Source organism: Lissotriton vulgaris, chromosome 7, assembly GCF_964263255.1.
Source record: "Lissotriton vulgaris chromosome 7, aLisVul1.2, whole genome shotgun sequence".
Taxonomy (NCBI): Eukaryota; Metazoa; Chordata; class Amphibia; order Caudata; family Salamandridae; genus Lissotriton; species Lissotriton vulgaris.
The window spans coordinates 1,199,162,680-1,199,175,556 of NC_141695.1; the positions used below are offsets into that span (position 1 = coordinate 1,199,162,680).

The window sequence follows — 12,877 nt, forward strand, 5'->3', positions numbered from 1 at the left end:
GTTCTGGGCATGCTTTCAGTATCCTCTGTCAATCTCTGCCATCCTTTGCTTGTTTGAAGTTTTTTTTAATCTATTTTACTTATTATCTATCCCTCTATTTTTCTAGCTCTATATTTTTGGTTTTTCTGCTACTTTTGGTTAATTTTAAACTACTTTTTTAAACTCTTTTCTTTTCTTCTTCCCTATTCTATTTCTTCTTTATTATTTACCTTCCTTTCTGCCCAGACCATGGTAAAGGGAGCCGTCTGAGAAGGGGAAGGGTCCCGCACCCCGTGCCCGGCTCCAGTGCGGGCGTTGAGGGGGGAGACAGTCACAGCCCGGGAGATCTTTAACGCGAGGAGGTGGCCGCACTAGTCTTTTATGTTCAGCGCCGCCTCCCCAGGACCATTATGGCAGGTGGCAAGATCTCTAGCGGCTACGGGATCCGGGAGCGCCGGAAGCGGTGGGAGAAGGTGTGCCGGGCCATGTACCAACACTCTCGGGTCCGGCGCACCTACAACCAGGCCACTCACCGTTGGACGGATCTCCTGGACCGGGAACGCGACTTGATCGACCTGCTCGGCCTCGAGATCCCCGGGCTTGGTGAGTAGTAGTAGCTATTTCTTCACTACTCTTTTCTCCTGCAATAATGCTGCTGATTACATTGTAGGTAAATTATATTTCAAAATCTTCTGTGCATTTCAGGTGCACTGCTCTCCTTCTCAGTAGCGTTGCTACTATGCTTATTTGTTTTCTAATTTGTGTTCATTTCATTGGCCTGAGAAATTATCTATGAGTGTAGTTTAAAGAACTGCGTAATGCTAGACACTAGGGGTCAGATTTTTAATTACCGGCGCATCCCTGCAAAGTAGCAGGGATGCGCCAGTAATTGTGCGCCACGCCACCACCACCCATGGTGCGCCGTATTTACAATGCGGCGCACCATGGGCACAAAACGTCACCGAAGCGTTACGCATCTGTGCCGTAAAGGCGGCGCATTGCTGGAGTTGCGTCGCAACGATGGCGCAGTTCCAGCAATGCTCTGGGGTGCCCTATCTCCCCAATGCTGCGTCAAGCCGTATGTCTGCTTCAAGCAGGCGCAGGGTTTGAGTCACGCATCATTGTCCTAAAAGTGACTGATTGAAATCTTGTAGATTTCCCTCAGCCACTTTTAGGATGCGTTCCTGCGCAGGAACGCCCTCCCGTGCGCCGGAACGCCCCCTGATGGCTCAGGGCTTCACAATGTGATGCATCTCCCATATGCGTCACGTTGTTAATATACGCCGCACCATGGCACCTCTTTTGTTCTGCCGCTGCGTCACAAAAGTCACGCAACAACGGAGCAAAAGAGCCACAAGGAGCTTGTAAATCTGCCCCTACAGACTCAAGTCCAGTCCTTCCTTTGTACACCTGGCAATAAGAAGAAATAGTGGTGGTGGATTGATAGTTTGAGTATTTTAATGACTGGTTAATGTAGTAGGAAACTTTTTAGTGTTGTCGCTGATCTGCAATCACGATGTAGTTTGTCTGTTACTTCGCGTGCTGCGGACTGCTGCCTGCCAGTCCTAGGCGAACCTTTTTAGTAGTTTGTTTAGTGAGTTACATAACTTTCCAAGTCGACGGTCCGCAAATCAAGCAATACTAATATCGTAGTAGACCACATGAGATAGGTCAATATATCCCGTGGAATAGTTGTCTATTTGCTATTTCGCCAAAATATTTTGTTATTGTTCTTTTGTAATGTTTGATTTGGTTGACCACAATCATCCATGTTTTCGGGTCTTTCTTTCTTTCATGTTGTACATCAGCTCCCCCCAGGGGCAAGAGGACATTGGAGGAGGCTGCTGCTGCTGAACAAGGCCAGGATCGGTCAGGCGAGGGCTCCTTTGCTGGCCCCGGTGAGTTTTAATTTTAATATAGAGTACCTATTTTTTCCTAGCGTTCCTCATTCGATTTTTTCTAAATCGTCTTTGATCTTCTTGTAGACTGTATCTAAATTCTTATCCTGCCTCGACTATGACTTCCTGTGGTATTACTAGATTATTCTTATTAGTCTGTCTGTGTAGCTAACTAAGATTGCACATTGGGCAAAAGGTGTTAAACTAAACTCCCATTCTAGTCAGTAATAGCTCTCTATGGGGAACATCCTTTACGATGCGGATTTTACTCCACAGTACCCTTACAACGCGTCTTTTACAACGCAAGTCGTAACCACGACTTGCGCAGGAGGGCGCTACAGGATAAGGAATAATTTAATTTACTATCCAACACCTTCCCTACTGTATGTAGGCTGGTGTTGGAATAGTAAATTAAAAAATTCCTAAGTCTGCACCCCTCTTTTCAAGTCTTCTAAATGTTTATGCTTTGACAACTACCAACAATAAAAAGGTGAATGACCACCAAGAAAGAATAAGATACTACTTTACTTTTGGTTTGGATAGGAGGACAATCCATACTACTACTGTTGCAAGGACAAATCTGCACAAACAGAACTATGGACACTAAATAGTGCATTGTTTATCAATTATAATAGGCGCAGGTAGACTTTCCAGATACCTCAGTGATATCATTTTTTGAAGAACCCCCAATCTCCTTACTGACTAGATAGTGTGGCAGTCATTTAGCTCCTGAATTCATCGATAATTGATCCCCAATGATGATTATCCAACGCAGGACAAGAGTATGGAGTCAGAGTCCAGAAGTGTCAGAGGCACGGACTCATGCTTGCAAATTGCAAAACCTTTTGCTCATTCACGCTTGACAAAAAACCACAGAGTCTATTTAAGTTTTAAAGCTTTATTAAAAGTAAAAATATTTATTAAAATCAAGCTTGTCATAAAACATAAACGGTTGATTAAAAATGGAAAAGTGCTTATAGTGATTTATTTCACACATATAGGGGCCGATTATGATTGCGGTTTTTCCGCATCCTCGGGGCCGGCAGAAGCCACCGCCGGCCCCGAGGATGCGGAAAAACCGCAGCGGACTGACCAAGGACCCACCGCCACATTAGGATGGCTGGTGGGTCCTGGTTTCCGTCCGCAGCTTTTCCGCCACGGTCGGCTTACAACCGCGGCGGAAAAGCTCTGATATGGTAACGGTGTCTCTCAGACACCGTCCGCCATATCAGGATGGGCTTTAAAAAGTGCTTTTCCGCGGCGGGTTTTCCGCCGTGGAAAAGCATATGGATCTTCACTGCGGGGGCCCGTTGCGGGCCCCCTAGGTGAAGGGGGGGTGGGGGGTGCACATGGGGGGTACCTACGGTACCCCCCTGCATTTGCATGCAGAAAGCGGCAGGCACCGCGCGGTGCCTGCCTCTTTCTGCATGCAAATGCAATGCGTGCATTTTTAACATTGCCGCGGGTGCAGCTTGAAGCTGCACCCGCTGCAATGTTAAAAATAGAGGATGTGACCGCCAGGGTGGCGGTCACATCCTAATTGCACAGGAGGGAACTCCGCATGCCCTGCGGAGATTCCCTCCTGCTCTGGGGTCGCGGACGGACGCAAGTCCGTCCGCGATCCTAATCGACCCCTTATTGTGGGCGAGCCGAGCCCTCACCTGGTTTAAACTTTAATTTTTCTTTTTGGTGCTGAATCGTTGGTCCCTCTGTCCTAGTGGTGATGATGATGATGTGTTCTTAGAAGTGAAGCTTCTGTCTGTTATGAGAAAAATGGTGCGTGTTAAAAAGCAAGCATTCATCAGTTGTGCCAAAAAGTGCAGCAAGACAACACCCTTCCCTAGAAAAAGGGACATTTTTACTTTAGAGTAGACAGTCACAAATTATTAGATTGGTTTCTGTATTCACATTTTTTCATTCCTAGACAAAATACTAGTGAGTGGTGTATGTCTATGACATCTAACATTCTTAAATGTACTTTGTAGGTGGAACATCTGGTGCTGGGCCCAGCGCGGAGGTGGAGGAGGAAAGCTCTGGGGAGGAGGCGGTGCAAGTGCCGGACCAAACTGCTGTGCGGGTTGCCACGGTAGTGGCGGGCAGTGGTAAGCTCTTATATTCCTTACTTATTGAGATTGCAGACTGCATAGTGTGCTCCCCGTGAGAAAACGTAAGGTTTGTCCAGATGAGAGACATGAAGAAGAATGATTGACATATAGTTTGAATGGATGGATGCCTGGATCATGGTACTATCTGACTCTTAGATAGCTTATGTGTATCTAGAGAGAGTAGACGGTCACTGGATGAACTAAGTGTTACTTTGAAGAGCATGTAACACCGCACCCACACATCCGTCCCAGTGTAGGAAAGGCAAGAAAAGAAGTTGTAATTTTGAGTGGTTTTTGCATTTGACGCCCTGAGTGGGATGGGTATGCTCAGACGTGAGTCCCATGCTCTCCACACCACTGGATTCAAGCAAGCCGGGCTGAAGACGGCTGAAATGCCAGAAACCGGTCCTCGGAAGCTTGTTTCCGGTCCAGGGAAGGTATGGCTTGGCAGTTCGGGCTAGACTGTTCCCATGAGGCACGGGGTCAGACTGATTTGCATATGGCCATGTCTGATCTGGGGTGGTGTGGAGTGCAAAAAAACAATGGATTTAGGCCCAGATCTCTGTACTGGGGTGAATGTATGACATTGTTCTGCATTCTGTCCATCAACTGTGGTTTTTGCATTTCTCGCCCCGGGTGGGATGGGTATGCTCAGACGTGAGTCCCATGCTCTCCACACCACTGGATTCAAGCAAGCCGGGCTGAAGACGGCTGAAAGGCCAGAAACCGGTCCTCGGAAGCTTGTTTATGGTCCAGGGAAGGTATGGCTTGGCAGTTCGGGCTGGACTGTTGAGGCACAGGGTCAGACTGATTTGCATATGGCCATGTCTGATCTGGGGTGGTGTGTAGTGCAAAAAAACGAGGGATTTAGGCCCAGATCTCTGTACTGGGGTGAATGTATGACATTGTTCTGCATTCTGTCCATCTACTGTGGTTTGGCACGTAATTTTGTCCGAATACTACCATGAATAGTAGCAGTAGTTTGTATTGCAAGCACAGAATTTATCCGGCTATTACGATGGCCACTCACTCACTACCTCTGTTAATAAGTTTAGTAGAACTCGGTCATTCATGTGTGGATGTATGACTGTTCACTCAATAAAAAGCAAAGTACCTAAAGCCATCCCATATTTAAGCAAATACATACCATGTGCAGTGATAGATAATCAGATTATTTATCTTCTTCATTTTCCTTTTCTAGTATTCATTGGCACTGTAGGGTGAAAGTTAAATTAATTAAGCAGTAGCCCTTGTAACAGAGTATTCTCAGTGCCACCCATAATAGAAAAGTAAGAGCATCACCATCTGCATGTACTGGACTGGTACAGTAACGCAAGTCTGTGTCACTCATCATGGCAGGCGTCTGTTTTGCTCGGGTGCAAGTTGACTGCGCTGGCATTATGACGGCTTGCAGAAGTTAACGTACCAATTTTGCTAAACAAGCGATAAGAAGAAGAATAAGACTGGTGTACTGTCATAGTCGACTCTAATGGAGTGAGTCCATAGTGCTCGTAGAATTGATTCCTTAAACTCCCACTAATGTTAGAGCAAGGATGAAGAAATGGGAGGTTAGATAGATACTGGCCACAATAGTTACGTACTGCGCTTGCAAGTTGCTAGTTCTACTGTGACACAACTTTCTGCTGAATCATTTTGTGTTAATCTTAAAGAACATTGGTTACAGACTATGTCTTTCTCTTCTTCATATAGATGCTCCTTCCAAACCAACACGGAAGGAGCTGGCTAAAAGGGCCCGGCAACGGAGGCTGGAGGCCACTGTCGCCGAATATCGGCGGCTGGTGGCCCAGGAGGAGGAGGACACGCAGACTAGTACGTCAACAACATCCGCGGCTACACCTGCATCCTCATCCGCGCTCCCTGGGTCAGCCAGTCAGCGCAGCAGGTCTCCAGCGGTACGGAGCCGGGGTACCGCAGCCACCCGCCACCTCTGAGCAGCAAAGAAATCAGCTACCCCCCACAGAAGTTACAAAAAAAGGATGCACCGCCTTTCCCTGAGGGTTTCCTACCTCGAGCAGGAGCTCCTCAACACCAAAACCCTGCTCGAGACCCTCCGCAAGGAGCATGCGACCTGGCCCGAAAAGTCAACAGCAGCCAGCAGTAGGAGGAGAGTGTCCCTTGCCCCCTTCTGGGGGTGGGAATTGGGAGTTGGGTTTTCTACTTTTTTGGACTTCGTTTTCAGGGACATTCGTTGGGGTTCGGGAGGTGGGGTGGGTTGGGTCTTGCGGGAGATTATTTATGTTAGAGATATATAAATATACTTTAAACTTTATCTTAGCATACGTGTTTTTTACTGCTTTTGAGGCTGGTGGGTGGGGGTTTAACAGTCCAGAAACTTAAGTGGCATCTTGATTCGAGTTGTGTAAGTACTAATGGCCCAAATGTTTTCAAAACTAAGTGCCTCTCACAGAGTAAGTGAATTCAATAGTCCTAGGACCGTCAGTCTCTCGTCTCTCCGAGTCCTAATACTCCATTATACTACCTCCCCCCAAACGCTTATCTTACCTGTAATTTGTGTTTGGAAATAGGGCTAGGCACAGGGCTGGCTGCACGCGAAATGGCGATTAAGATTGGCAATCCTGGGTGGATGAAATGTCATTGTTGCGGTGGTACTTGTGGTGTTACACAGTGGCAGTTGCAGCATCTGAAAAAAAAGAAAATGAAACCTTGTTTGTCCTTAACGTAGCATTAGAACGGTATGATAGAGAATATAGCAGGTGACAGTACACTAGAACAGTGCCACAATGTAGCCTAACAAATGGTAAAGTATTGAAAGTATAACTAGTACTTGCGTTTAATTTCTTTCACGTTGGCTACTACTACAAGAAATAGTACCGAAGGTGAAGGACACAGCAGCGTAATAATTTGCCACGTCTAGGAGGAGGATGTTCTTGATGACCAATCAAGTTGATGGCGCACATGAAAATCTGCTTTCATTTGCCAATAGTGACTGAGTGTCAAGCTGAGTAAGAATAGAATATACCCTTGGATTCCTTCACCAGCCTGTTGCTATGACCTTATCCTCCCCAGCAAGTGTGTGGAATTATTGCTGCCATTTAGTCACACATCAATCAAAACCACACAGCCCGGGGGAAGAGGGTTAGGGTTTGGAAAATGGATGGGAATGGGGGATTTTGGGAAAGTTTTGTTGAGAGAAGAAAAAAAAAGCACAGCATGGACAAACAAAAACTGAAGATAAAGAAATCTTTGGGTACAAAGCTGTTGGAAATGGGGGTTGCCCAAGTCTCAAAGGGGGTAGCATGGCATCAAGCGGGCAGGCCAAACTTGGAGGACATGTGAAGCACTCACGCAGTACCCTCAGTCAACACACCAGGCACACTACAAAAGAGGCAGGACACCAATCTGAGTTGGAAAATTAAACAGTTTAGTATCTCCAACCTGCAAGGCAAAAGAATGCAAAACAGTAGTGTCACACAAGACGCCCAATGGCGCCAGAGCCAAGTGAATAAAGGGGGGAAATTATGTACATAGGAAGTAGTCCATGCTGAAAGAGAAAAAGGATGGAATCAAAATGTCATTAGATCTGGAGCCCAATCTGGCGGGGCCAACTCAGACTCTCATCCTACAGGGAAGGCTGTAAATGCAAAAGTTCTACATTAGCATAGTTAACCATCATGCACATTAACACCAACCCAACCCCTGTTAGGGAAAGAAAACATTAGGGCATCACGGCATAACATGGACAGGAACACCTGCAATAAATCAGCCTATCTGGCCCATCAATCTGGTACATAACACGGGCCTGGAATAACATCAGGCCAACCCATTGACCAACCTAGGCGGAACATACTTCGCCCAGCATAAATATCAGGTAGGGGCCCTTCTCCTAAATCAGGAACACCTGTCAGGAATCAACTAGGCTCCCTCTACCATCAAACTAGGGGTATCAAACATCAGGGTGTACACAGCAGTCAACCCTCTTTACTTCTAGACTCCCTTAGACCGTTCCTCCCTCAGGCTTCCTTAATAACTGGGGATCTCAGGGCAACCCAGACAGTAGGGACCTAAATTTGCAATGAGGGGGGGGATAAGACTCTCTACCCCAAAATATGCAATAAAGGCAACCAGCTTGCTCCAGAGTTGTCTAGTAGGGCAGTTAGTTGCAGGAAAGTCAGGGCAGTTCAATAAATCTGGAGCCCAAGTCACAGATGTCCTCTGCCATACGGGCCGCCTGACAGGGTAACACAGTCCCAGGGGGCGGGCACCGGCAATGTACCCCGTTGCCCCCCCTCCACCAGCTTAAGACAGGCCCCACTCACCGGACTCTCCTCGATGGCTCTTGCGGGGCTCAGTAGGTCCTGCAGGCGTTCTTTGGGGTCTCCTCTGCAGGGGGGGGTACACCAGGTACCGACAATGTGCCTCGAGTCGCAGGACTCCTTTCCAGAGGAGGGGCCAGGCACCGCAATGTGCCTCGAGGCCTCCCCCTTCTCCTTGCATCACCCGGACCTCTCCTCCTCACGGGGGCCCGGGGGATTCAATGCGGCCAACTTGGGTGCATGGGGCTCTCTACAGCTCAGGAGAGCCCCGCCAGCAGCATCGCTTCACCGGGCTTCTGAGGCAGGGACTGGGGCAGGCACCGAACCCATGCCTCGATGCCCCCTCCTCATGACAGTGAAAACTGCGCTATTCACAGCGCACTGCTCCTCAGAAGACGGCGCTATTCACAGCGCACTGCTCCTCCCTCTGCCCACAACCTCAGCTCCTTCCTCAGACCACGCAGAGGGGGCAGAAATCTAGCACTTCCTCAGCGCTTCGCAATTATCGCGCCTGACAGGCAGGCTTTACAGCACTAGGGGGCCACAACAGTCCCAGGGCCCAGCGCCTTCACAGGGCCTCACAGCACCTCAGCCAGCAGCATTTCTTTTGGGGGCACAATCTTCCCCATGGTGCTTCAAAGGGGCAGACAGTCCCACAGCAATTCCTCAGGGCCAACAGCACTTCGGGGGCCACACCAATCACAGGGCACAGTCCCTTGGGGGCACAATCCTCCCCAGGCAGCTCCACAGGCAGCAACAGTCTTTAGACACCCAGCGCTTAGGGGGCGATACTGCAGTTTACGCCAGACAGCTGTCCACAGCCCTTCACCATAGGCACCTCACAGCCCAGCGCTTCCAAAGGGTCACAGCTTCCTTGGGGGCATCAACCTCCCCAAAACAGCGCTAATGCAGCACAGCATCTGGCAGCACACCTCACAGGGGGGGGGGGGGGGTGAACAGTCCCACAGTCCTCCTCAGGGGCATACTCCTCACCTCCTGGGCGCTTCTTCACACAGCGCTGGCGTGGTACCCGGTCAAATAGCGTCAGTGACCTGGATAGGGGCCCTCCCTTGTCAGGGGCCCATGGGGACAACAGAGGGGGGGGGGTTTATAGGGGTGCAGGGCCCAGCTCACAGGCCCATGTGGCGGTAGCACCTCACAGCAGGTCCCCTCTCTTCTTTGTCCCAGCGCTGACTGACTTCCTGGTGGCACTTCTCCCTACTTAAACCCTCTTCCCTCACAGAGCCAGCACCTTCCGGAATGTTGGGGAAAACTGGTTCACTCTGGCTCAAGGGGAGGGGTTGAGCACCCTGGGTACCAGGCTTCCCTCCAAAAACTAGGGGTAGCTGGGTAAAATTATCTAGACCGCTGACCTATGGCAGTCCAGTGGCAAAACCCATGGCCATGGCATCCATTTTAAATACAATACTTTTCAGTCAGGTGCAGTTCTAAAATGGGGAAATTTACAAGTGCTCACATTATTACATGTAATTACATTTTCAACAAGGTGTCTCACACCACTCATGGCCTATACAGGTTTAATCCCATGGGGGAGACATCCTAGATAAGGGGGTCAAAAGCGAAAAATTTTGGGGGAAAAAGGCCAAGTCCAACACGACTCCCCCCCAGCCAAAAGCCAGGGTAGACACATCAATGCCTTGATGGGCTTCCCTGCTTGGGGCGGGAAAAGGTGGACGCAGGCCTGCAACTACAGGAGCACCTGCAGTCTCTCCTCCACTCTGGAACCCAATGGTTCTCTTTCGCAACCCTCCCTTCACCAACAGAACCACCCCACTGGTGTTCCCTAGTGGGATGTCTCTCCTTCCTAGAGTGGGAGGCTCTAGCCTCAGGCTTGTGATACTCTGGAACCACTCTCTTCTCTCCAAATTTCCACTGGTCCACCCACCTGGGGTCTACACCCTCAGAATGACCAGCCCTTAGGGGCGAGGCTCCCCTCCCCCTACTTCTCCTCCTTGGGTTCCTCCATCTCCTACGCCTGGGGACACCCTCACACAACTCTCTCCCCAACCTGGAGTCGAAACTCACAGGCTGAACCGGTGACAGGGGCGAGTCCTCCCTCTCCCTGCACCCCCTCCCAGAATTCTGCACCCTCCTACCCGGAGAAGTACCCCTGGGAGTCACTTCCGGGGGGACTCTGATTACAGATGTCCCTCCCACCAGGGCAGGCAACTCCTGTCCCTGGCCACCCAACCCGGGATCTGCGCCCTGTGGCTGAGCTGGTGACAGAGAAGAGACCTTCCTCCCTCTGCACCCCCTCCCAGAGTTCCGCACCCTCCCACTGGAAGTGGTACCCCTGGGAGTCAACTTGGTAGGGACCTGCTTTACAGGAACCCCACCCTCCAGGCCAGGCAACTCCTGAACCCGGAACCCCAGTCCAGGATCTAGACCCTGTGACTGGTCCGTCCCCCGAACCACCGGAGCTCTGATTAATGATGCTCCGGGTTCTCCTGACATAAGGGGATCCCTCCCTCTGGGTGACACATCGGGGCAGCCTAGCCTCCCAAGCTGGGGTTCTCTTAAAGAACACTCCAGGCCTGGTGGCCGCAGCTGGGGTACCTTGGGACACCTCCCCGTCTCACTCCCTTCGGGATCATTCCCCTCAGCCTTCCCAGACACTCTGGCACTTACCCAGAGGTCTGCCTCCCGTGCAAGTTCCCTGGGGTCTGAGAACCCGCACTGCAACAGATGGTGACGCAGTCTTGGGAAACAACTCCTCAGCATGTGCTCCCGGATAACGGCATGGCACAGCCCTTCCCAATCCTCCACTGCTCTCCTCACCACCCAATCCTCCAGTACAGTCCAACACTCCTCCTCAAACTCTCCCCAGGACTGATGGGACAGCTTTCCCCTGCCCCTCAACACTAACCCGTCCTCCTCCTCCGGGGAATCAGGCACAGTCTCCTGGGCTTCGGGAGTGGGACACCTTGCACTGGACCTACACTCGCTGCCACCACTGGATCCCACCCACCTCGGTGAATCCAGACTCCTAAAACCACTCTCAGGGGACAAACTACCCACCTGAGCTGATCTCTCCCTGGCAAAGGCCCTCTCCGCCTCCGCCATCCTCTCCAGCGCTAGGACTTTTTCAGTCTCTAGTCGCTGCTCTTCTACCCTCAGCTGCGCTAAGCCCTCGGCATGCCTGAGCTTTGCCAGCGCCAGCTGATACTCCCTCTCTTCCCCCCTATCTACCCACTCTTCTGGGGACAGGGAAAGGGATGGGGCAGTGCCCCCGGGACTGGACCCAGTGCGAGACTCCCTATCTTCGGTGTCCTCCACAGCTACTGGCATCTCCGCCCTCTCCAATTCTTCCTCCTCCTCGGAATAACTACCTCCCAGGGTTCTGGATGGGGAGCCCTCTCTCTGGTCTCTAACCCACTGACCCTTCAACACCTCGGGGGGGTAGTCAGATAAGTCCCCATCAATCTCTAAGGGCTCTCCCCTCTTGAGGGCCTCATAGAGAAACAGGTTCCTCCTAATGTTCCCTACTGGGGGTATTCCTCTCTCCAGGAGGAAGTCTATCACCTCCTGTTCTGTGTACTCCATCAGTTCCACTTCCTGGTAGATCAACCCCATTGTGGCGAGGTACACCCGGGACACACCCTCCCAGTGGAACAAGGGGACACAATTCTGCTACAACACTTTTCAGGAGGAGGCAATCAAAAAACACAATAATCCCCACAACAAGGCTCGGATTACCTCCAAGCTCTATTTGCAGTGTAACCTGTGGCCGCTGTGGTACTGCGCAAGCACAAGTCCTATCCCACCGCTCTGCCACCAAATGTTGGAAATGGGGGTTGCCCAAGTCTCAAAGGGGATAGCATGGCATCAAGCGGGCAGGCCAAACTTGGAGGACATGTGAAGCACTCACGCAGTACCCTCAGTCAACACACCAGGCACACTACAAAAGAGGCAGGACACCAATCTGAGTTGGAAAATTAAACAGTTTAGTATCTCCAACCTGCAAGGCAAAAGAATGCAAAACAGTAGTGTCACACAAGACGCCCAATGGCGCCAGAGCCAAGTGAATAAAGGGGGGAAATTATGTACATAGGAAGTAGTCCATGCTGAAAGAGAAAAAGGATGGAATCAAAATGTCATTAGATCTGGAGCCCAATCTGGCGGGGCCAACTCAGACTCTCATCCTACAGGGAAGGCTGTAAATGCAAAAGTTCTACATTAGCATAGTTAACCATCATGCACATTAACACCAACCCAACCCCTGTTAGGGAAAGAAAACATTAGGGCATCACGGCATAACATGGACAGGAACACCTGCAATAAATCAGCCTATCTGGCCCATCAATCTGGTACATAACACGGGCCTGGAATAACATCAGGCCAACCCATTGACCAACCTAGGCGGAACATACTTCGCCCAGCATAAATATCAGGTAGGGGCCCTTCTCCTAAATCAGGAACACCTGTCAGGAATCAACTAGGCTCCCTCTACCATCAAACTAGGGGTATCAAACATCAGGGTGTACACAGCAGTCAACCCTCTTTACTTCTAGACTCCCTTAGACCGTTCCTCCCTCAGGCTTCCTTAATAACTGGGGATCTCAGGGCAACCCAGACAGTA

General features: G+C 50.3%; 1 protein-coding gene across 1 annotated transcript; it reads left to right on the forward strand.

The window, feature by feature from the left end:
- The first annotated feature begins 464 nt into the window (after positions 1–464).
- LOC147703164 (uncharacterized) lies at positions 465–4,038 on the forward strand. Its single transcript, XM_086929476.1, has 3 exons — positions 465–582; positions 1,788–1,877; positions 3,863–4,038. Exons 1-3 carry the CDS (start codon positions 465–467, stop codon positions 4,036–4,038), a joined length of 384 nt encoding a protein of 127 aa, XP_086785602.1.
- Positions 4,039–12,877: the final 8,839 nt, after the last annotated feature.

What these genes read in the sequence shown, in the direction of transcription:
- LOC147703164 (XM_086929476.1), top strand. Translation starts at nt 465, where the DNA reads ATGTACCAACACTCTCGGGTCCGGCGCACCTACAACCAGGCCACTCAC. An exon ending in CCTCGAGATCCCCGGGCTTG is followed by an intron (nt 583 to 1,787) that starts GTGAGTAGTAGT and finishes GTTGTACATCAG; the next exon opens with CTCCCCCCAGGGGCAAGAGG. An exon ending in GGGCTCCTTTGCTGGCCCCG is followed by an intron (nt 1,878 to 3,862) that starts GTGAGTTTTAAT and finishes TGTACTTTGTAG; the next exon opens with GTGGAACATCTGGTGCTGGG.